The sequence below is a fragment of the Tiliqua scincoides genome, chromosome 11 (assembly GCF_035046505.1).
Source record: "Tiliqua scincoides isolate rTilSci1 chromosome 11, rTilSci1.hap2, whole genome shotgun sequence".
Taxonomy (NCBI): Eukaryota; Metazoa; Chordata; class Lepidosauria; order Squamata; family Scincidae; genus Tiliqua; species Tiliqua scincoides.
This window is the reverse complement of record NC_089831.1, coordinates 15,390,913-15,415,610: the sequence shown is the minus strand read 5'-3', so window position 1 is coordinate 15,415,610 and position 24,698 is coordinate 15,390,913. Positions and strand designations below refer to the sequence as shown.

Below are 24,698 nucleotides of genomic sequence, written 5' to 3'. Positions count from 1 at the left end.
AAGGAAGGCTCAATACTACACTTCCCAGTGGACTCTTGCCGGGTATGAAGATGCCCAGGGCCTTGGATCCTGGAGCTGTTTGCACCGAATAGAATTGGGGAGCAAAGGAATTTAATGGTGGTGTTGAACACCAGGGATTGACAGCTGTTTAGAAACGTGGATGAGGACTGTTTGGAGAGCCCTAGAAGGTCAGTGTCAGCCTGGAGAAAGAGGGGTTGTAAATAAGGAGTTGGTTTGCGCAGTGTTTGGTTCTGGGTGGAGGCAAACAATACTCTCTTTGATGGCAGTAAAATGCAGTTGTGTTCCTGATAGAATAAAGTTACAGATTGTATTCCCTGAAAACTGGTTTCTTGTTTGGAGGATCTGTGCATTGCTCTGATATGTTAGGATGATATAAATGTAAAACACTGCTGGGGTTTTTTTGTGTCTGTTTTGGATAGCAAGTCCTGTTTGGGACAGGGAATGGTCTTTTCATTCCTTTTGCTATGGGAACTTTTGCTATTAAAAACTTTTTTTGTTGAACAGTGGTACATAACCATAATAATTAGAGATTGATTGTACCTCCCTTCTTAGTTATGGATCAAGTTCAATACAGCCAATGGTACATAATAATAATTAGAGATTGATTATACCTCCCACTTCTTAGTTATGGATTAAGTTCAATACAGCCATCAAGTCTCAGTGAAAGTAAATTTTTCTGCCCCATCTCCAGTTCCAAATTACTGTCCACCGTGTGGACAACTAAGAACATAAGAAAAGCCCTGTTGGATCAGGCCGGAGGCCCATGTAGTCCAGCTTCCTGTATCTCACAGTAACCCACAGGATGCCTTGGGGAGCGCTCAAGGTTTTACACTCTGTGTGTTTTACATTCTGTGGCTACAATTCCAAGCACACACCCTCAAAAATAAGTACACTGTAGTTGAAAATATCCAAGTCCAGGATGTGGACTTGGGATGTTAAGATGAGAATATAAGGTGCAATATACTTGCTAAGAAGCCATAGAACTGTTGTGATATTAATGGCTTGTGAGACTGAGAACCATGAGTGAGTGAGAAAAGCTCTTCTTTCCTGAGAAACGATGGATGCAGGATGGAGTCTACCATGGCGAAAATACAATGCTGTTTATCCCAGTCTGCAGAGTACAAACAAGCACTCTTCATCAACAGTGTTGCATGGCGCAGGTCAAACACCAAGACACGCATGAAGCAATCAAGGGTAAAAGTTCATATGTGCATTATTGTTATAAAAAAAATTAAACTTCCAGTCACAGCTAGTACTTTTGAACTTGTTATCAGCTAGTAGCAAAATGCAAGAATTCTTTTGCAAGCCTTGATAGAATCATAGAATGGCAAGAGTGGGATCTGAAAACAAGCAAATTTCATGCCACTGAGGCAGAACTCTCCATCCTCACAATCTCTAAGGGCCCAATCCTATCCAACTTTTCAGTGCCGATGCAGCTGTGTGAATGGGGCATGTTTTGCATTCCGCAGTAGAGGGACAATCATGTAGGCCTCCTCAAAGGCTGTATAGGTGCTGGAAAGTTGGAAAGGATTGGGCCTTTAGTTGTTTAAAGATGGAACATGGGGTCACAGCAGAATGGCATAATGGGGTATGGTTTTGGTGTTGTTTTGGGCTGCAACCCTAACCACACTTTCCTGAGAGTAAGCCCCATTGAACAAATAGGACTTACTTCTGAATAGACCTGGTTAGGATTGTGCCCTTAATCTCTTTCTAATGGAATCTCTGGGGCATCTGGTTGGCTGATGTGGCAAACAGGATTTTTGGCTTAATGATGCACCCCTTGTCTGATCCAATACAAGCTCTGCTTATATTTTACTGTTTGAAGGTTTTCATTTGTGCTCATTGCTACTGTAGCTTTCTTCTGTTGATTGTTCGCAAGGCAGAAGTGTTTAAAGAGAGAAGCCCAAGTCTGACAGCATACAATAACAGCCTGATCCTGGACAGTATATGCTTACTCCGAAGTAAGTTCTCCCCTACTATGCTTAATGAGGCATCCTTTCTACTAAATGAGCATAGTCAGGGTAGGGTGTTAAGCTATTTGCTTCAAATAATCAGTGGTTTCTTGTTTGTACTGGAAAGGGTAATGTGAAGCAATATCTTCTTCCTCCTCATCCAGTGTTGTCCCACAAGTTCTTCTGTGCACTGACTTGCCTCTTGTAATATAATTAGATTACAGTCTCAAGAATCTTCCTGTTTACAGGATAGCCATTTACACCATCTTCATTGAGAGTATGAAAGGGTGGCTCATTCGGTGAATGTCCCTAATAATTCAAGGGATTGTGTTGTGTAACCAGTTTGTGTTGACATTCTGGGATGTTTATGATCTGCTGTAACATTGTGTCCCAGTTAAAATCCGATTCCCAAGAACCACTGAGACTTTTAAGAGCTGCTGTTCTTTGTTGGATACCCATTAATTTAAATAAGTGATTTTCAAGAAAAGGATGCTACATTTGAGAATCTGCAATATTTCTATTGTTGTTGTCTGAATCTTGTTGTTCCACTTTTTTGCACACAGAAGCAAAACAGGGAACTTTTTCTGCTTTTGCATAACCTATGAATGTGTAGGAAGGAATGTGGAGCTCTTTTTAAATCTTTAAAGATGTAACTATTGTGTTGGACATGTGTAGAGCCCCTTGCTAACTGGGCAAAGAGGCACCTTTCAACCCATTTTTGCCGAGCCCACAGGTGTACACATTTAGTCCCTGTTGCGTATATGCAACGTTGGGCAGAAATGTTAAAGTGGTGTCCTCTTTTATTTAGGAAGGGGAGAGCAACTGTCCTTCACACAGCTTCAGGGCCAGATTAAGCTAGTATAGGGTCTGTAGCATATGTTATAAAGGGACCCTAAATTAAAAAAAGTTAGTTGGCAACCTTCAGTCTCGAAAGACTTTGGCATCACGCCCTGAACGGTGGTTCTGGCACAGTGTCTAGTGTGGCTGAAAAGGCCGATTCGGGAGTGACAATCCCTTCCACACTGGGAGCAAGTGCGGTCTGTCCCTGGTCTGTCTTCCTGGCTATGGGCCTTCCTTCTTTGCCTCTTTGCCTAAGACTGTTGGCCAAGTGTCTCTTCAAACCGGAAGAGGCCATGCTGCACAGCCTGCCTCCAAGCGGGCCGCTCAGAGGCCAGGGTTTCCCACCTGTTGAGGTCCATTACTAAGGCCTTCAGATCCCTCTTGCAGATGTCCTTGTACTGCAGCTGTGGTCTACCTGTAGGGCGCTTTCCTTGCACAAGTTCTCCATAGAGGAGATCCTTTGGGATCCGGCCATCATCCATTCCCACGACATGACCGAGCCAACGCAGGCGTCTCTGTTTCAGCAATGCATACACGCTAGGGATTCCAGCTTGTTCCATAAATTATTTATGCATAGTATGCATAGTAAATTAATTCATTTTTTCATTTGCTATACAGCCAGATAATACAACAAAGTGCCTGAACCACCCCCTCCCCTTCTTGTTACATCCCTCCCCACCCCTCCACTGGCCTGCACAGAACTTACCTGCTCCAGTGTACATTGGTCTTCTGTGGGTGCTGGCAGGTCAGTGCAGGCCTTCCCGCTAGAGCCTTGAACTCTTCAGCGGCTGCAACATGCGTTCTGGCCCTCCCGCAGGCGTCTCAAACTCTTCTGCGGCCTCAGCGTGTGTTCCAGCCCTCCCATTAGTGCCTCGAACTCTTCCGTGGCCATAACATGCATTTCAGCCCTCTCGCTGGCACCCTGAACTCTTCCGCAGCCACAACGTGCGTTCCGACGCTCCTACCAGCGCCACGAACGCTTCTGTGGTCGCAATGTGCGTTCCGGTCCTTCCGCTGACACCACGAACACTTCTGTGGTCCCTCCCACCAGCACCACAAATACTTGTGTGACCACAATGCATGTTCCAGCCCTCCCGCCGGTGCCACGAACACAACGTATGTTCTAGCCCTCCTGCTGGCATCGTGAACACTTCCATGGCCACAACGTATGTTTCGGCCCTCCTGCTGGCGCGCCCTCCCACCGGCATCACAGACTCTTCCGTGGCCTCAACATTTGTTCCATCCCTCCTGCCGGTGCCTCGAACTCTTCTGTGGCTGCAACGTGCATTCTGGCCCTCCTGCTGGCACCATGGACTCTTCTGTGGCCGCAACATGCATTCTGGCCGTCCTGTTGGTGCCATGAACTCTTCTGTGGCTGCAGCATGCTTTTTGTCAGCCAGTGCCAGAGAAAGGCATGCTCTGCCAGCGCTAAGGCACAGTAGGATTGTGTCCACAGTGAAGTTACATTTTAATGAAATTATTTATTCCCGCCATTATTAATGGCATCTGTAACGACTACAGACCATGAAGCATGCAGCTCCAGCATGTAAACAACAGGGTTGCCAGATCATGAGATGTCGATTTCACCAGAGACAGTTTGCAAGAATTTAGCGCGGAGACCTTGAAGCTACTTTTCAGCGGTCCTCAACCTTTTTCATTTCACGGCACATTGCGAAGGCATTAAAATTGTCAGCTGACCAGGCACATGGCACTGCTGGTTGGGGGCTCACATCCCCCAATGGCCCTACTAATATATGACCTCCAAACTCCCTCGGCGCATAAGCAGACCGTTCGTGGTACAGCAGTGTGCCGTGGCACAGTGGTCAAAAATTGCTGTGCAACTAGGATAATCCTGCACTGCATAGTTTCAGTGTGACAGTGACTTTTCCTGACTAATTTGGAGTAAAAGATTTTTGTGTACATGACTTATCTGTGTGTTTTTTGTTTTTTTTTACCACAGCCTCATGGAAGCATTGTGGATAAATACATTACTTATTTTACAAAGTGCTGCCAAGTTTAGATGCCTAAGACTTGATTTATTTAAGAACAACCTTTGCTATTGTTTAATGCAATGGATAAACTCTTAGTTTATGGTTTTTGTGTTTTTTTATTGCTTGTAGCTGGCTACCTCTTTCATTGAAATGGTTCATTTGGTTTGATAAGTGTTGTGGCTACCTGGATAGCTACTTTGATTGGACAGAAATGTTAGATTAAAAATTTATATTCAAATAAATTCAAAATACTATGGAAGCTTTATATATTTGAAGTTGTGGTGGCTTTGTGCTACAATTATCTCTTTTTCCTTACAAAACTTGTGATCTTAGCTTTCCAAGTGCCTGAGTACCTCAGCTTAAAAAAAAATTCTATACAGTTTATATATATTTTTTCTCACAGAACCTTGTGATATTTACCGTGGCTCTTCAAGTGCCTAAATACTTCAGCTTTAAAAACAATATATGTATACGTTTTTTCTTCACAAAACTTGTGGGGTTTTCCTCAGCTTTAAATGCCTGAATACCCCAGCTTTAAAAAGTGTGTGTGTGTGTGTGTGTGTGTGTCCTCACAAAACTTGTGATGTTTCCCTCAGCTTTAAGTGCCTGAATACCTCAGCTTTAAAATTAATATGTATATACATTTTTTCCTCACAAAACTTCTGATGTTTCTCTCAGCTTTAACTGACCAAATACTTCAGCTTTAAAAACAATATGTGAGTGTGTGTGTGTGTATCCTCACAAAACTTGTGATGTTTCCATCAGCTTTAAGTGCCTGAATACCTCAGCCTTAGAAACAATATGTATATATATATTTTTTTCCTTAGAAAACGTGTAATATTTACTTCAGCTTTTCAAGCGTCTGAAGACCTCACCTTGAAAAAAAAGGAAAAGAAAAAGTATGTTGTGCATATTTGTAAGACCCTCACACTGGCTTAGTCACTTGATGGTGTGTGTAGTTTTAAGAGATAAGGAAAGTATAAACTGTTTTGTTTTTTAATATTTAATAGTTTTTAATATTTAATTAATACCATTTAATTAATACTTGTTAATATCATTTAATTAAATATTAAATGATATTTGATATTAAAACAAACGTTTATTAAATGACATTAATTAAATCATTATTAAATATCAGTTAATTAACATTAATTAATTAATGATTTAGTAAACTTTTGTTTTTTAACATTTAAGAAATGCTTGTTTTTAATATCATTTTATTGACATCATTTAAGAAACTTGTGTTTTTTATATCATTTAATACCCTAATGTGGCTTTAGGGTATAATAAATGTGGTTTTAATTTTTATTCATTTATTTTTAATTACAGAGCCTTATTTGAACCAGTCTTTGGAAATGGCGGGAAAAGATCAGGGCTAGGGGGTAGGCGGGGCGAATACAGGCGTTTCCATAGCAACGGCTCTGCGCGCTTCCTTCCCTCTGATGGGGATGCTGAACCGTCTTCCCTGCGGGTGGCACCTCACTGCGTTTGCTCCTTGTCTCGGGAGGCGCGCGGCGCAGGGCGCATGCGCATCCACGGAGGCGGGGGGGGGAGAGGGGTTTGGCTGGGACACACACCTTCCCCTGGCGGCCGCTTGGCAAATTGCAACCTTGGAGAAGCAGTCGGCCTGCGCATGCGCGGCGGTGGCTTTCCTGGCTGGTGCAACTTAAGGAAGCTGGTGGCTCCGCACAGTCAGCTATCCTGGGGGGCGGCCTGTCACTGCTGCACCACTAAGAATCCAAGGGCCTGGGGCTGGCAAGTACAGACCACCAGGGGGTAGGGTGGGGTAACCCCTCCTGTTCCTGCCCCCCCTCCTTTGCAAGCCCCCCATTGCTTCTCTCCCCAGTTTGCTGCCTGGGCATCTTTGCCCTGTATAGCACCTACCCCTCCCTCCTTCCATTGCATGCAATTAATCGATATTGCTCCAATACCTGCAGTATAGTTCCAGTTATTTGCATTCCCCCCTCCTCCCAGCCCCTAATCCCCCCCCCCCGCTTTGGCGAGACCTCCTTTTTCAGCCTTCCTAGCATTACCCTTTGTTTCAATTGCTCTGTTCCTCCCTTGCTCTGCTAGACACCACAAAGCCTTTAAAGGGGGGGGGGGAGAAAGGGGTCAGCAACAAAAGAGGATTGTAGCACCTTGCATTTATTTCAGCACTTGCTTTCTGAGGGCTAGAATCCAGTTTGTTACAGGCAGGTGTGTTTATCTTGCACAATTGCACTCCATGTTTTGCCCTAATGCCATTTACCTCCCCCCCCCCCACCTTGGGGCTCTTCAATCTAAAAAAAGAGGTGCCTGAGGGTGGACATGATTGAGATATACAAAATTATGCAGGGGATGAATAGAGAGATGCTCTTTTCCCTCTCACACAGCTCCAGAACCAGGGGACATCCACTAAAATTGAGCATTGGGAGAGTTAGGACAGACAAAAGAAAAGATACCTTTACCCTGCGTATAATTAGTCTGTGGAACTCCTTGCCACAGGAAATGGTGATGGCATCTGGTCTAGATGCCTTTAAGAGGGTATTGGAGAAAGTCCGTCATGGGTTACAAGTCATGATAGGTATGTGCAAGCTCCTGATTTTAGAAGTAGGCTACTCAGAATGCCAGATGCAGGGGAGGGCATTAGGATGCAGGTTGAGTGTTGTTGGCTTGTGTGCTCCCTGAAGCATTTGGTGGGCCATTGTGAGATACAGGAAGCTGGATTAGGTCAGCCTTTGGCCTGATCCAGCGGAGCTCTTCTTATGTTCAATGTTGCATTGATCCTCTTTTTTTCCCTTTGCAACCTTTTCTTTTATTCCCATCCATTAAGGCAGTGATTTTCAATCATTTTCATCTCATGCCACACCGACAAGGTGCTATAATTGTCAAGGCACAGCACTGGTTTTTTTTTTTGCCACCGTACTGGTGGCCAGGGGCTCACATCCCCAAATGGCCCTACTAATATATGACCCTCCCCAAACTCCCATGGCACGCCTGCAGACCATTCATGCACGGTGGTTGAAAATCGCTGCATTGAGGTGTTCCTCAAGGAATCTTTCTTATGAAGATGTTTGTACCTTGTTTCCACTTGAAATGGCCTGGACCACTCATTTGGTCTGGAGTCTCTTAGTGCTAGCTCTAATTTGACACAGTAACCAGCAGCTGTGAAAGATTGTGATAAAATTATGCATCCGAACACACATGGAGCTGTCCCTATACAGAGTCGGACGTTTTGTCCATCTAGCTAAGTATTGTTAACCAGGACTGGCAGCAGCTCTCCAGGGTTTCAGGCAGGGGATCTTTCCCAATCCCTACTTGGTGATGCCAAGGATTGAACTTGGGATCTCCTGCATGAAAAACCTGTGTTCTAACCTGAAGCTGCAGTCCCATTTATTGCATTCAAACACTATTGTAGGTATGAATTGTCCCCTCTGTCAAGTTGGAGCTAAGTGGTTAAGAGACTGAGCTGTGAATGTTCCCTGTTCAAAGTTCATTCAGTCTCGTATCATCGGCTCAGAGCTGACTGGGTGAGCTTCGTCCAGCTGTAAATCTCTCTGCTGCAGCCCATCATTTCCAGTATGGTAGTAATGATACTGGCCTGCTGGCAGAGCTGTTGTTGGGACTACTGAACCGATGTATATGCTGTGGACACTCTAAAGTTCTGTATAAATGCTAAATATCCTTAAATTGATGTATGGTTTGGGTGATATATGTTATACCGTAGGCATAGCACCTCTTTTGCATCAGAACACTTAGGAACCTGTTGGGCACAACGTTAATTCTTTCTGGTAAGAGGTTGAATGAATCATGAGATCAGTCTAGTAATTTGTGCTCAAGTGGGAGAAAGAGTGATTCAGTGAGCTCTGCATGTACGAGATTGTCTCTAGGGTGCTTTTGGACCGGTCTATTTCTTATGCTGGACAAGCACTAGAGTGAAGGGGTTTTGTTAGGAATAGTTAATGCCTGCAAGTGAGTACTTTGGGAACCCCATAATTCACAGAGCATGCTTCTCATCTTCTTTTTGAAGTTCCTTGCAGAGGTGAGCAAGGCACTCTATCTTCACTTGAAATGAGAACAATCTGAGGCAGAATTTGAGCAGATGCAGTTAATTTCTGCCCAGCTCACAGGTGTACACATTTGATCCTTTTTGTGTATATGCAACATTGGGCAGAAATTAAGAACTGTGCATTTATAGTTGCTTTTGCAGAAATCTGTGTTACTGCAGAGTAAGTTAGAAAATCTGTGGGATAGTGCTTATGTCTATGCTGTTAATTGTAAACCACAGAGGATCCTGCCAAATAGTGGATGAAACCCTTGGCCCATCTAGCTTAAGGATAGGCAACAGAGGGTAATGTCACATTGGAGACCAAATGCAGCTTATCACCTTCATGTTGACTGCTACTGATGGAGCTCAGTTTTGTCTAAGTTGAGTGGTAACAGCTTTTTAAGGAAAAGTCTTTCCATCTATCTGATTCTTTAGCAGGAGATGCCTGGGTTTAACTTGGGACCTTCTGTATGCAGAGGTTTTGCTCTACCACTGAGTTGTGACCCATCCCCAGTGAAACTAGTAGTGTGGGATTGTTCATACCATCCCAGAATGAATACTGTTGAAGCTAGTTTAAAGGTTCCAGCTTCCCCAAAGAGACTTCTAGTATTATTCAAATGAAAAAGTTCAGAGATCCTGAGTCCCTTTGTAGACCTGTAACTCCGATGAGCCACTGAACTGGAGCCTTCAGCTGATTGGATTTGAATGTATAGTAGTTCAGATACGCACTAAGAGAATCTGTCTAATGACACAGGTATACAGATCTGAGCCACTTAATGATGGGGATATGTTTTCCAATCTTCTTTGTTATGCGATTATGTTGTTAAGTGAACATTTGGCCCAATCTAGTACCTTTGTTGTGTAAACAGACCCTTGCTGCCAGACACTAGCTGGCTGCACAGGCTTCTGAAGGTAGATTGCCTCTTCTTTGCATTAAGAGCCTCTTTGTTGTGTACTATAAACAGACACTCTGCTACAAGCTATGGAACTCCTGACTGCCTCATTAAGAACGTCTTTGTTGTGCTTTGATCACTGTTGTGTATGCAGTCTGTCGTTAAGTGGAAGGTCATTAAGCAGCACATGCTGGGTAGTTTCTTTTACTGTTCCCTTTGCAGCTACTGTACCATTAGTAGTCTAACTGGTCTGGACCAGTGTGGAGTTAATGGAAAAAAGAGAAAATATATTCCAGTATGCAAATGTGAATGGAAGATGTACATTCCTGACTTTAGTTGAAAACTGTTTCTGTGGCACTTCGATCTATTCTAATTACCATTTTTGCTGCTTTTTCTGGTTCCTAGTTAGGCCTGGGAAAACATCCCGTTAGAAAATGTAATTGGTGAGGAGGTGATTGGAACAGAAATGAAGGAAGATGGGTTTGTTGGTTGTGGCGATGAGGTTACTAGGCCAAAATGGTTGGTATGTTCTCTACGTGGAAGTGTTAAAGCTGTACCTGCAATCAAATCAAAGTCATGCTCCCCTTAGTTTTAGCCTTCCCCAAACTTGTGCCAGCATGTTAGCAAATCTTTTTCATCACCATAGTGCAAAATCACAGTATTGTTGGTTGCTGGAACAAGGTGACTGTGCCCATCTGTTTGTGTTGCAATGGCAAATCTTGCAGAGCCTGCAGTATTAGTTTTTAAGTATGGGTTGTGAGAAAGAAGGCTCAAGGTGATCTCGGAACTCCATGCATCTCAGAGATTTGAGTATTACTGCTTTGATCTTGGTCTTTGCATCACCTATGCATTGCATCTAGAAATTATTCAGATTGGTGCAAGCCTTTTATACCCTAAGGGCCCAATCCTATCCAACTTTTCAACTCTGATGCAGCTGCAGTGCAGCCCTAAGGTAAGGGAACAAATGTTCCCTTACCTTGAGAAGGCCTCCGTGACTTACCCTTTACCACATGATGAAGTGCACTCTCCGTTGCCATGGCTGCTTCAGTGCTGGAAAGTTGGATAGGATTGGATCCTAAGTCCCCTAGATCAGGGGTCTCCAAACCCTGCCCTGGGGGCCAGTTGTGGCCTGCAGCAAACCTCTTTCCTGCCTGCGACCAACCTCTTGTCCCCTGAAAGCCTCTGGCCCACTCAACTGAACATGACCAGAACTGTGCTCTGATTGTGTCTGGAGGGTGTTTTGAGGGCCAGAGAGGTTGAATGAATGAGCCCATTCATTCATTTATTCACTTATCTAAGTTCCTTATTTATTTATTTATTTATTTAAATTTTATATTTAAATTTTTTTTCTGGTCCTCCACACCACGCCAGATATTTGATGTGGCCCTCTGGCCAAAATGTTTGGCGACCCCTGCCCTAGATATATGGTGGTTCTGCTATGGGCGGTTTGTTTGGAATGTATGCAGATTGAAACAGCCAGCACTTGCTGGCCTATGCAAAAGCACTGCAATGGATGAATACTGCACCTGTGTGAGAGTGCTGACATGGATTTCCATAAGGTCCTAAGAACCCTGTTGGATCAGGTGTTGTGCAGAAAGGAAAAAGAACTTCATAACTCAGATGTCCAACCCAGATTCTCTGCACATAGGGTGACCAGATCCAGTACAGGACAGAGTGCCTATACCTTTAACTGTTGTACAGAAGAGGGAATTTTGGCAGGTGCAGTTTTTTAAACCCTTCTATGTTGAGCAGCACCTGCCTAAATTCCCTCTTCTATACAGTAGTTAAAGGTATTGGCATTCTGTCCTCCATTTTATCTTGCCACCTTGTCCACCCAGGCATAAACTAGAAAATCTTTTGTGGCTTCTTTAACAGTAACAGTTCTCTCTCTCATCCTTTCTTTCAGACCCTACCAATTTACCATCTCTTCACAATGAGAGAGGTTTGGGTTTACTTCTTTCCTTCACCCTGTAGTTGATAGTTTTGGATTTTGAGGCGATGCTGGAGTAGAGATGGCAGATAGTGTCAAGATCTTCCTTAATGATCTCGTCAGGGTAAGTCTTCCTTCCTTTTTCTTACAAATATGTGAAAGTGACAGGCTAAAATTAGATTTCCAAGTCTTTCAGTGTTACCAGTTGGCCATTAAGATAGCTCTAATCATAGCTTTCTATAAAGTAACATGTGAGCCTCTCTGTGACTGCACGGGCAAGGAAAAGTGTTTTTTCTTAGGTAGAATAAGACCTCTTAATACAAATGTCCCTGGGCTCACATTCTGAAAAACCTGATACAACCTGATGAAGGGAGAAATCACAAAGGTGATTTCTCCCTTCATATCAAACTGTAGTTTGCCGCTACAGAAATGCCCTCTCTATTCATGTACTCTGTTTAATTTGTTTCTTCCTGGTTTGTAATTGTATCCAAGCCAGCAAACTATGCTTTGCATTTGTCCAGGACAATCAAACCAGAATTTAATTCTGGCTTGGTGGGCAGCTGCAAACCATAGTTTAACGGTTTGGATGTAATGGCAAAACCAGGAAGCATTCATAGAAAGCTCTTCCTTCTCCCACTGCTCTTTACCTTTAGTTGTCTTGGAATCCCCCTTTCTTTTTAATCAGTTCTGTTCCTTACTCTTGCGGCACTCTTTGAGATGAAGACCCCAATAAAATGCAATAAAATTCATTTTAAAGAACAACCTGGGTTTTAAAAAAAAAAAATCAAGGTGGCTTATTAGAATGTCATAGATATGTTTGTAAACTTCTGTCATTCCTTTTCCTTGCACAGTTTCCTTCCCTGTCCTTCCCCTACCAAGTACGTTGAATGTAGTCCTAATACTTATTTATGTCTACAGGGAATTAAAGATTCCATATGGGGGATCTGCACCATCTCCAAGCTGGATGCTCGGATCCAGCAGAAAAGGGAAGAGCAACGGAAAAGGAGAGCAAGCAGTGTTCTTGCTCAGAGAAGAGCACAGAGTGAGGAGAGGAAACAGGAGAAGTGAGTAAGGGAACTTCAGGATGGGAGACTTGGGAGTTTGCTTGTCTTCCTAACCCTTCCAGTTTCTTTCTTTACTGAGCATGTTTGCAATATAGCAGGGGTGGCCAAACTGTAGCTCACAAACCACCTGCGGCTCCATGACATATAATGTGTGGCTCTTGGAAATTTGTGACTGAGCTCCTTTTTGCATCACAACTAATATAAAAGGTATTTAAGAAACTTTCAAGCGTTATAATTATTTACTGGGTATAGTCGGAGAGTCCAGGGGATAAAAACATGTTTAATGTTCATGGTGAGTAAATATATTTAAGAATGTTAATGTTTCTTAAATTATTGCAGCTCTCAAACATCTGAAGTTTATCATATGTGGCTCTTATGTTAAGCCAGTTTGGCCATCCAAACTGCAATATACGTAGTATCCTACTCATATGTGGGGCTCATAGGGATCTCCCTTGTGAACCAGCAACACCCACACATTCGTAGCCTCATGAATGCTGCAGAATGCATCAGAATGCTGCAGCATCAGGAGATCCCAGACTATCCACTGGACAGGCAGCCCAATCCTGAGCTGCTTGGTGCACTGGGCTCCCATGACACCAAAATAGCTACCGTGGGATCCTGAGCATACCAATCAGCCGCTGGTGTCTCCTCAGGGGAAGGGAACTTGCGTCCCCTTCCCCCAGATAAGGGAAGTTAGCCCTGCAATGAGGCTACTCAGTTCTGTGGCCGCTTTTTAGCTGCAGCAGAGTCCCATGTCAATCCGCATGACCCAATACGGGGCTTCAGATCCAATGGAGCTCAGCTCTGCCAGTCCTACCCTCCTCCCATCCTGCTCTGTTCCACTGCCACGCCTTCCCCCCCATCCACCTGGAATGCCTCCTCCGCCCCGCCCCATCTTATCTCTCCGCTGCCTGGCACTTCACATGGAATGCTGGGTGATGTACTGCAGGCCCAGCATTGGAGCTGGCCCAGTGTGAGCTTGTGCTGGGTTAGCTCCAGCACTGGGCCTGTGGTGGAAGTGGCATGTTTGTTGTTGTTTGGTGCTGGCATGCACTGGTCTGGATTGGGCCCTTATATAAGAGCAGATTTGGCATGACAACTTTGCAGTGATAACTTGTGTTTCTTGCCCTGCTTGAAAGAGTAAGACTAAATTTTTCACAATTTACAATCTAACTTCTGAGTGAACCTTGCACATTTCTTTTGTTGCTCCCTAGTGAACCCCGGATAGTCAGCCGAATATTTCAGTGTTGTGCCTGGAATGGAGGTGTATTCTGGGTAAGTTGATTTTTGCTAATTAAACATCAGTGCGCATCATTTGAAACAATTGTATTCCTTCAGTGGGTGAATGCCAACTTGCCTGTGCTGTTAATGTTGTAAACAGAGAGCGAAATCAAATGTCTGTCTTGATTCTTTAAGTAGACAAAAAATGTATTAAATACACAATTCAGTGGAGAGCATCGTATGGTAGGCTGCAAATGTATTACTATTCCAAATCAGACATCCTGTGTTTTTCTTTTAAATTTTAAGACCTGTGTTTTGGTCCTAGTCTCTGATTTGGAAATAAAGCTTCCTTAAGTCTTTTGTGCTACTTTCCTGCCACAGTAGCCTGCTGATCCACCTAAAAAGTTAGCATGAGCTGGTGTATTGTCCTGGGGAGTAGTTACTTTAAAAGGTCAACACTTTTTGCCTTTTCAACCTGTTTCTTAAAAAACTAAATACTTCTCTACATCCATGTGTAGAAGTTATCTTGAGCAGAGTACAGTTGAACTGGATTGGCCTCTGCTCTGTATTCTCGGGCACCATGATTGGTATATTGAATTTTCACAGCCTTGATTATTCATTGTGGATTTGCATTTTCAATTTAAAATCAGTCCTGGCTGGTGAGTAAATTGCGTGGAAGTGCCAGAAGGGAATGTTCAATTATACATTCTGACTATTTATAGAATGATAGAACTCCACTTCTGGTGCTCTGTGTTTTAATATTTAGATACTTTACACACACTTCATATGTTTCGTATTTAAATGAATACTTAACAGGTCTTTGCCACTAGGAGAAATAGTGGACTTGAGCATGCTGCGTAATGTCCCAATCCAGCCCTAGACTTCATGATTACAGATAATGATAAAAAGGAATGTGGCTACCAATGCATTAACATGTAATGATTTCTTTCTTCTTTCAGCTTAGCCTCCTTTTGTTTTATCGGGTGTTTATACCTGTACTTCAGTCAGCAACAGCTCATGTAATTGGTAGGTTCACTTTCGATTTCTAAGTTACTGTCTTTGTGAAGTAGATAATTCTTTGCATCTTGATTAATTGGTCATCAACCCATGCAAATGTGGACTGGTGACTAGTTGCATGACCAGTTCTGCACTTCCAGTGGCGCTTTGGACTGTTGCTTATTCAGCAACAGTCCCCCATGCCACCTGACAAACCTCCTTTGACCCTGAAGGGAATTTAGAGGTAATTTGAACATGGCATGGGAGTCTACCAATCCAAAGGAAAAATGTCAGTATCTTAAGCAGGCAAACATTCTAAGGCTCCTTGAGTGCCCTTCATGCAGCTCTTTGAAGACCAGCCTTTTAAATTCTTGGTGTGTCCATCTCAGGAGTGCTGTGGCTGCTTCTTTATTTTGAAGGATGGTTTTTGCTAGCGATGTGTCTTGGCTTGCGTGTTGTTGAAAAACTTAAGTGGATCTCTCTTTATGGGAGAAAGGACTTGAGAACCTTTGCATGGATGTCTAATCTTTGCACTCTACAGCTGCCAAGTGCTTCTGGCTGTACTGGAATCCACTGAAATTCCTTTCTTCCTTACTGTTGCTTTCCTCTACATTTTTTTTCAACTCTATCTCCTCCCTCCACCAAAAAATGCTTTCAGTCCCATCACTTTTCTGGGGTTCTCCGAATTCGCGAGAATCAAAATACATGCATGACAGTGTTTGATCAGAACATAACTTTAGTCCTTGGTTATAGTTCTCTTCAGCTTCCATCAACCATGTGGCATTTGGGTGTCAAAATACTTTTTCTTCCTACCTTGGAGTTTTTGGAAAATGTATCTCAAAACACTAGCAGCCCAGTCCTTAGACTGTTCACATGGAAGATAGTCTTGCTGGGTATATTGGGACACATTTCCTGGTGAGTCTGCTTAGAATTTAAGCCTAGGAAACTCACAGCCCAATCCTGTGGGTTCTGGCTGGCAGCAGAACATGTGTTCCACTACCAGCCACTGCTGAAAAAATGCTGGAAAGAACTTTCCAGCAGTGTCCTCAGTAGCGTGTTGCCCAGACACTGGCGGGAAGGCCAGAGCTTTCCTGCCTGCGTTACTGGAGCTCCAGCCACCCGCAGGAGAAGGTAAGCCACTGTAGGAGGCGGGTAGGGAGTGCGAAAGATGGGGAGGCTGTGGGAGGGAGTGGTTCTGCTGGCAATTCTACCCTGGATTCTGCCCTCCATTTTTACTGCCAACCCACCCTCATTCTTTTCTTGAACCTACACTAATGAAATTGTGCGTACAGGTCTGAGAAGATCCATTGTAGGTCAGGAAGCTTACGTGCAGAGTAAGAGGATTTAAATCCCCTTTCATTGCTGAAGCCTCTGAATCAGCACTGCCTCCCCCCCACTGGACACAGCACACCAATTTTTGGCACAGCTCCACCAGTATGGGAAAGATAGGATTGGGCTCTTAGTAACAGGAAACAATTTCTCTGGCCATATTTCAAAACAAATATTGTCTGTACTTTTGAGCTATGCCAGGAATTCTGGTAAATGGGTAAAATGACTATTCTTGTAATATTAACCAAAGAGAAGGTACCTCTGCTAGGATATTCTTGTAAGTAAATAACCTGGGTGAGCCATGGCTCCTCAATGAAGGGAAGCTATAAATATACCCCAGTCTGCCTTGACTGATCTCCAGAGATCTCTGCCAGCAGAAGAGATGTGTAGGAAGGAGTCGTGTTCCCACTTCTCTTTTTTTATCATAGGAGGAGAAATGAGCTGTCTAAACTGTAGGGAACCATTTGTGCATGTATTGCTGATGGAAACTTTGTCTTTATTTGGAAGGTGATCCCTCATTACATGGTGATGTCTGGTCATGGTTGGAATTTATCCTCACCTCCATTTTCAGTGCCCTTTGGATCCTCCCACTGTTCGTGCTCAGTAAAGTTGTCAACGCCATTTGGTTTCAGGTAGGTAATCTTGCCAAGGGATGCTCCTTACACAGGAAGCTGCCCTGCTGTGTTCATTGGTCCTCTAGCTCATTATCGTCAACACTGACTAGTAGTGGCTCTCTAGTTCCAGGCAGGGTGTTTTCTTTGCTGAGAACTGAGCCTAGGTCCTTCTGCGTGCAGGGCAGATGCTTTTCTACCATGTTGCTCCCCTTTCTTAATGTAGTGCTGCCCTTTCTTAATGTAGTGCTCCACTGGCCAAGGTGGTTACATGAAACACATGATTTTGCATCTGATTGCATTATTCAATAATTACCCAGACCCTGTAGTACCTTCCTATAGTAGTACAGCCTAAAGCATTTGGAGGCTTCTTAATTATGGAAAAAGTGCATTTGTGCATGGGGGGAAATAAACCTTGCAGGTTTATAAAACTAAAGTGGTTTGATAATGTTTTCTTCATAATTTTTTCAGTGGGAGGCTATCTTATTAACTGAGGGGAGGCAAATTCAGGACAGGCAAAAGGAAGTACTTCTTTATACCACTTGTAACTGATGTAGGAAATTCAGTGCCTTAAGATAGTCTGATGGCCACAAACTCTAGGTGACCTTAAAAGGTGATTATATTCATGGAGGATGGGTCTGTCAATGGCCATTAGTCACAATGGCTATGTGAAACTTCCATCTTCAGAGACAGTATGCCTTTGAATTCATTTTGCTGGAAAGCAACAGCAAGCTAGCCTTCCTGTCCTGGTAATAAGTTTCAACAGAGCTTCTGGTTGGTCACTGTGTATAAGAACATAAGAGCAGCCCCACTGGATCAGGCCATAGGCCCATCTAGTCCAGCTTCCTGTATCTCACAGCGGCCCACCAAATGCTCCAGGGAGCACACCAGATAACAAGAGACCTGCATCCTGGTGTCCTCCCTTGCATCTGGCATTCTGACATAGCCTATTTCTAAAATCAGGAGGTTGCACATACACATCATGGTTTGTAACCTGTAGTGGATTTTTCCTCCAGAAACTTGTCCAATCCCCTTTTAAAGGCATCCAGGCCAGGTGCCGTCACCACATCCTGTGGCAAGGGGTTCCACAGACCAACCACACACTGAATAAGAACATAAGAAATGTTCTTATGTGGGAAGCAGAATGCTGCACTAAATGAATCTTTGGTATGATTCAGGAAGGCATATATTGTGATACTATCTTCAGAATGCTGTAGGTCATGGGTTATTTACCTAAGGGGCATTTTGAGCATGTGGAGGCAAAATAGCACCTGGAGAATTATGACCTGGAAATACATTTTTGCTTTACACTGCTTTCTACCTTTTTTACCCCTAGGATGGTTTCTTTTTGCAGTGATACATTTCAGAAAACATTTCAGTGATACATTTCAGAAGATTAGTATAAGGCTGTATTCTTTGAAAATGGCTCACTGTGTAAATACGAAGCAGCTGTTCCTATGTTCAGTGGCTTGGTTGTATCTGAGACCAAAGTTGTATAAAGTTTACTGGCCACCTTAATACAAGTTCTCATTGCCCTGATTCTTAGTTGTTTAACACTTTAAATCGGTTTTCAGTTTTAAAGAGAGACCAGGAAATAACATCTTGGAAGTGAGATCTGCTCTGTGGAGATGAGTCTGCTGCAAGCAGTAGACGATGAACTATATTGTTATTGAAACTGTACTGTGATGGTGGCCGTACATAATAAAGACTTACATTTTTTATCTTGGGGGATTGATTCTACTGAGATGTTTATCTTTTATTTTAGGACATTGCAGATTTGGCATTTGAGGTGTCGGGAAGGAAGCCTCAGCCATTCCCCAGTGTCAGTAAAATCATTGCTGATATTTTGTTCAACCTCTTACTGCAGGCGCTCTTCCTTATCCAGGTAAGAGCAGGCAAGACCTGAAAATGGGTTCCACATGTGTCACGTGGTGCTTGATGGGCCAAGAGAATATTGGGACAATCAGCCAGACACTTGTGTAAGAATACATCCACTAGGCCAGGGTGCTCACACTTTTTTTGGCTCGAGAGCTACTTTGAAACCCAGCAAGGCCCGGAGATCTACCAGGGGGAAGGAAGCGTCTGACAGACACCCCCTTTGATGTATGGAGCCCCTGCTGGACCAGGTCAGAGGAGGCCCACCAAGTCCAGCTTCCTGTGCCCCACAGTGGCCCACCAGATGCTTCAGGAAGCACACGGGAGGCCTCTCCTCTCTCCCCACCCCACATACTGGGGGCAGCCACAGGTCCCCCCAAGAGGCACATGCCCAGCCTTGCTGCACTATGGGGGGGAGGAGCTCCCCACTCCCCACCCCCCCCAAACTCTTTGTGGCTGCGCCCCGAGACCAGCAGGGAGAGGGAGGCGTTGCAGGTCCTCCTCGGAAGGGGCGGGGGGCTTCCCCGTTTCCATGGCGAGGGGCTGCGTGTGCAGGCGGGGAGATACTGCTCCCACCGGCCCTCCTCCTGCAGAGGCCGGGGGGCCAGGGGGGTCATCTCACCTGTCAGCCCCGACCGAGAGCGGCAGCGGCCGCAGCACTTACCTCTGGGCTCCTACAGGGGCGGCTGGGCCGGGCATGGCTGGGCTGGGTTGGGCCGGACCTGACTGGAAGGGAAGGAGAGGGTCACTCGGGGCCTTCCGCGGCAACCGCCATCAGAGCAACTCCATCTCGAACTCCCGCCCCCCCTTCCGCTACGGAGCCCCAGGAAGCGCCTCAGTCCAGTGCAGCCCAGCTCCCCCTCCCGCCGCCGCCCACCGGCATGCAGCGCCACGAAACTGATGAAACTGTCTAGAGTCTAGTCAGTTTCGTCAGTTTTGTTGCTGCATGCCTGAAGAGCAGCTAAAGTGTCAGTTTAGTGTCAGCTAAATATGTCAGTTTCGTCTAGTCACTAGACGAAACTGACATATTAACAGTTTGGAGAGACATGGCTCTGTGATCTACTCATTTTGCCTCGTGATCTACCGGTAGATCGCGATCTACCTATTGAGCACCCCTGCACTAGGCCATCCTCCGGAAGAGTTATTGGGAGCCTGTGCCACTCAGGGCAAGAATTGTATTGCTGAGATGCAAGATGCCTGTCCTCATATGAGTCCTTTAAAGCTTTGGGCAAGAATGAGGACTAGGAACCTCTTGTCTTGCAGAAATCATTATCAAATTTCAGCAGCCCCAAAATAACAGTGGGTGGAGAGGACAGTGGGATTGATAGTAGAGATGTGTGAAGGAAATGGAAAGCAAAAGCCTTTGCAACTCTTTGGCTTCTTTGGTTTGCGATACCAGCTAAGGGGTTGTGCTTCTGTCATGATGCAAAGGGGTGCTTTTGCACAGAAGCAACTGGAACCTCAAGTTGATTCTTTCTGGTCCTTGATAGGGGATGATCGTAAGCCTGTTTCCCATCGATATCATCGGCCAGTTGGTCAGCCTACTTCATATGTCGCTGCTCTACTCCCTGTACTGTTTTGAATATCGTTGGTTTAACAAAGGTGAGTGCCCCTGGAGAACTGTTTAACTATATGTGGTGCTTGGGGTGGGGAATACAATCTGTGAACCAAGTCCTGGTAATCTTCATGATGATCATCTCTGGGAATATGCTTTACAGGCACCTTTCTGCAGTGCACGCCTGCTCTGTGGTGCATTACTGTAGTCTGGATTGGATTGGTCATCCAGAACCTTTAGGGAGCTTCCACCTCTCTGCACTTTGGATGTAGGAAAGGATTCTAAGAATGTGAGATGAAATGCCTGTTTCTTCCTTCATTTTTAACACTTTGTGTTATCTTTTCTGTTGTCAGGAATTGAAATGCATCAACGATTATCCAACATTGAAAGGAACTGGCCCTATTATTTTGGATTCGGTTTACCACTGGCCTTTCTCACTGCAATGCAGTCGTCTTACATTATCAGGTGAGACCTGAAAATAGGAGATATCCTATTTTTATGTCAACACAACAAAAAAAAAACTGATTAATTGAAACGTTAGCAAGGAACAGGAGGAAGAAGGGGATGGGAAAGGGATGGTCTTACTAGGCAGTGTGGTACAGCAGAATGGAAAGAGGTGGAGACTTTCCTGAGAAAAAGGCATAGCAGCAGGAAGGATACTCGCTTCAGAAAATTACACACTATTTCTAGATAGATTTTACTTATCTGTTTGTAAGCTGTGAAAGAATAATAGTGCAGTCCTTTGTATAGCTGCTCAGGAATAAGTCCATTGAGTTTAATAGAACTTGTTCCCTGGTAAATATGTATGTAACTTAAGAGGTCTTCTGAAAACAACTTCAGCCTGAGCCCCATGTGAGAAACTGAGAAATGTCCCTATTTCTTGGGATGCACGTACACCCCCTTGTGTAGTGGTTCATTGTCCTGAAATCTGCATTAACAGTTGGCTCACTCCATTGTCCAGCACTATAGTGTGGAAACGTGTTCACGTTCAAGTGGTTGTAAAGCTAGTAATTCATAGACTCGCTTCCTTACGCCCAAAGACAGACTTTTCTCCTGTAATTGGGCATATTTGTTGCTGCATCTTGTAGAAAGAGGTTGCCTTGGACAAAATAATCCTGTAATAAAGCCTCTTTGAGTGATTGTGTCTTTCTTTTTCAGTGGCTGCCTGTTTTCCATTCTTTTCCCTCTGTTTATCATCAGCGCCAATGAAGCAAAGACACCAGGGCGAGCGTAGTATGTATCCCTTTGTCCTCCTTGTAATTTTATTCCTAAATAGAAGGTGGGGTCCCACCAGTGAGTTATGGAATCGCCAAATCACTTGACCTCTTTCTTGATGGTTCATGAACAGTAAAATGAGGTGAGCAAAGCTCACTGTGAGCCCTGGCTCAACTGAGTTATCGTATCCTGAGCATTTGTGATGGATCTGAGGACTCGGGATGTGCTTGATGTTTCACTCAGACAAACTGAGCCAGTGTAGATTGTTGAGAGATTTATCTTCTGCTTAGGTTGGGGTGGCAAGCATAAGACCTGTGGGCCAGATAACAGCCCATGCAAGTTCTTTATCCAACCCGCGTGATAATTGGGCTCTCCCAGCGCTGCCCTTTCAGCAGCCCCACTTCTTAAAAGGCATCACTCTGCAAGCACCTCTTAGCTGCTGGAGGAGGAGGGCTTTGTTGAGATGTTAGGCAAAAATTTGCATGTTTTGTTTGATTCAGAGGTTGCACAGAAGGATAGAATTCCAGTAGTAATGCCCCCAAAACAAAAGAAATGCTCTTCCTCTGCATTAACTGGCGTAAGGAGCAGGGAAAGACCAGAATGCACAATACGACTGTACAGGTTCCGTACTATCTGTGTGCTTCTGGTCTACCCTCCCCCCCAGATAGGGAGACAGTGGATATGGGAGAACCCTATATGAAACACTGCACAATGTGTCCTGCTTCCTGTTAATATTTGGTTAGTCTCCCTCTAGCGTGCAGGGTCCCTATGCATGTTACTATCCTGTGTTAAGCCAGAAACTCTTCCTGTATTAAGCAAAATAATAAAAGAAAGTAAAGCAAAACTACAGTAGAATGGGTGCGGGGGACATGGGAAGCCCCCAGGGAACCATCGATTAGTGAAACCGCAGATATGGGCGGTGGGGGGGGGGGGGAGGGCGGGATTCTTGTGTATCAAAAGCTGTTGAATGGGAACCAATAGCTGTTTTCTGTTTTCAGCCACTTCCAGTTGCGCCTCTTTTCCTTGGTGGTCTTCATTAGCAACAGACTCTTTCACAAGACGGTTTACTTGCAGTCCTCTCTGAGCAGCTCTTCTTCAGCTGATCGACTGCCCTCACCACACCCATCACCCGCCAGACAAAGGGCTGCTTTGGTTCACTGAACCGTAACCAAAGTGGGGAAGTGGGAGGAGAGAGAGCACCATTCCTGGCTGTATACATGTTCCTGTAATCCAGGGAAGGGCAGTAACTGTTCTGCTGAGGGCATTGCACATCCTCCCCCTGCCCTTCTGATCATTGTAAACCCTATTTGGACACTGGTTCTTGTGTCACACTAAGTGTGTGGTTAAAAAAACAAAATGGGGGTGGGTGGGGAAGAAACAGAAGAAGGGTCTGTGGTTTTTAACACCTTTGTGAGTTTTTTAAAAGCTGGTTCCCTGCTTGTTTTATAGCCTGTCACAGACCTGTGCCTGTTTTTTGTATATGGCCCCCACCCCATTTTGTGCCATTTCCCCCCTTCCCCAGGATGAATGGTTTTTGTAATGCATATTTTGTTGTAGCTTTGTGATGCTGATGGGGTCTTTAAGGTGGGCTGCACTGCAAGTGTTTGGGTTTCTCAGTGATCATAGTTCTTTGTATCTTGTATAACTCAGGTCAGGATTTTGTAATTGCTCTTGTGCAGAAATGATAAAGAAAGTGGATCATGTTGCCTTTGGTGCAAGATCAAGATTTAGAGTGGGAGGACTCTCTCGTCTCTTAATGGCATCAGAACAGTTCTTGCTGTCAACTGACAACTTTAGGTGTGTTCCCCCGAAGGACCTGGACAGATATCAGCTTAACATCTGTTAGCAGCCTGGAAGGGATCCACTTTTGATGGATAAAACAAATTCCTAACCTAAATAGCAGAATGTATGGATTTTTTTTTTTTTCAAAAAGAAAAAATTCTACATCTGTGGAACTTCCACAAAGTTCCCCCTGAACTTACAAAGGGAAGTCTGAAAAGTGTACGGGTAAAGTCAGGAACTGAAATGGAAGCATGTTAAATGTGTGGTAGAGATGTTAAAATTTACAATGTAAAATAGATGACTCTAAAACATGGTGTCTTTATAGAGCCTGGTGGTATTTAAGAGGGGAAACAGTGGATGCTCAAATTATAACCAGGGTGGGGGCTAAAAAGAGAGAACTGATCTATGGCCTTGAAATAGACATTGCCTTGCTGCATCTGAGTATGTCGGATATGTCCTCGAAGCTTTTTTGCTTCATTCAAATTCTAGGTGAAAAGTCTCCAGGTCGGATCCTGATACGCGGCCTCTCCTTTGATTATTGTCCCAGCCAAGGTGGAATGATGTCAGCTGAAGTTCTCCTATGTGGTTGTAGATGCAGCTGAAACTAACTGCTAGTCAGCTCAGGATATGTGATTTTTGTGTGTGTATTTGTCTGGGTGTACATATGTAACTGTATGCACAAAGAGAGCACAATGGATCTTGATTTTGGACAGTATTCCTCTTCCATGTCAAACTTCTATAGGGCCTAAAACTATGAAATTAAAAAAAAAAAAGCTCCCTCCCTTTTTTTGGCAAAACAGATCAGTCTACAGATAAATGTTTTATGTAGTATTTTCCACTGAAATATTAAATGGGGAGAAAAAAACACCCCACAAACCTGAATTAATCCAGGCTTGATTGACTGACTTACGAAGTTGATTTTTTTGCATGTTGCTGGGCGGGGGGGGGGGAACCCTGAGAGCTAATTTGCAAGTGAGTAAATATTTGTTTTAAAAGAGACCTTCTCCAAGTGTCCCGGAGTGGGAGCTTCTCTGTACTTGGAAAAATATTGGCTCAGCTAAGCTTTGTCCCAAGTGTCCAGGCTTGGAACTAAGCCTTGTTGAATTCTCTGGGACTTGCATCTGAATAAATGTGATTAGCATTGGGTTGTAACTGGTTTATCTTAAAATGGTGTCTAAGTTTGGGTAGTTCCTAAAAAGAGGAATGAGGCACTGGAAGTCTTTCTTTGATTAGAAGCTCCTCTTCTGTCCCAAACAAGAATAGCACTTTTTTCATCTGTAACATCTAATAGAACTTCCCTGTTTCATGATGTCATCTGTTTTCGCTGTTATCCTGTTCGGAGCTGCTGCTGTTGTTGTTGTTGGCAACCTTCAGTCTCGAAAGACTATGGTATCAC

At 44.2% G+C, this 24,698-nt stretch overlaps 1 protein-coding gene across 1 annotated transcript; it reads left to right on the top strand.

Moving 5' to 3' along the window:
- EI24 (EI24 autophagy associated transmembrane protein) lies at nucleotides 1–24,184 on the top strand. The gene is made up of 11 exons (XM_066639346.1): nucleotides 1–188; nucleotides 11,631–11,778; nucleotides 12,573–12,718; nucleotides 13,933–13,993; nucleotides 14,899–14,965; nucleotides 16,772–16,896; nucleotides 18,641–18,760; nucleotides 20,241–20,352; nucleotides 20,659–20,770; nucleotides 21,464–21,538; nucleotides 22,519–24,184. The coding sequence occupies exons 2-11, from the start codon at nucleotides 11,737–11,739 to the stop codon at nucleotides 22,679–22,681; spliced, it is 1,023 nt and encodes a 340-aa protein (XP_066495443.1). The 5' UTR covers nucleotides 1–188; nucleotides 11,631–11,736; the 3' UTR covers nucleotides 22,682–24,184.
- The last annotated feature ends 514 nt before the right edge of the window (nucleotides 24,185–24,698 follow it).

Bases quoted from the DNA above. Each gene is read 5' to 3' on its own strand.
- EI24 (XM_066639346.1), top strand. From the start codon at position 11,737: ATGGCAGATAGTGTCAAGATCTTCCTTAATGATCTCGTCAGG. The intron at 12,719-13,932 runs GTGAGTAAGGGA...GTTGCTCCCTAG, and splicing joins GAGGAGAGGAAACAGGAGAA to TGAACCCCGGATAGTCAGCC. The intron at 16,897-18,640 runs GTAGGTAATCTT...CTTTTATTTTAG, and splicing joins TCAACGCCATTTGGTTTCAG to GACATTGCAGATTTGGCATT.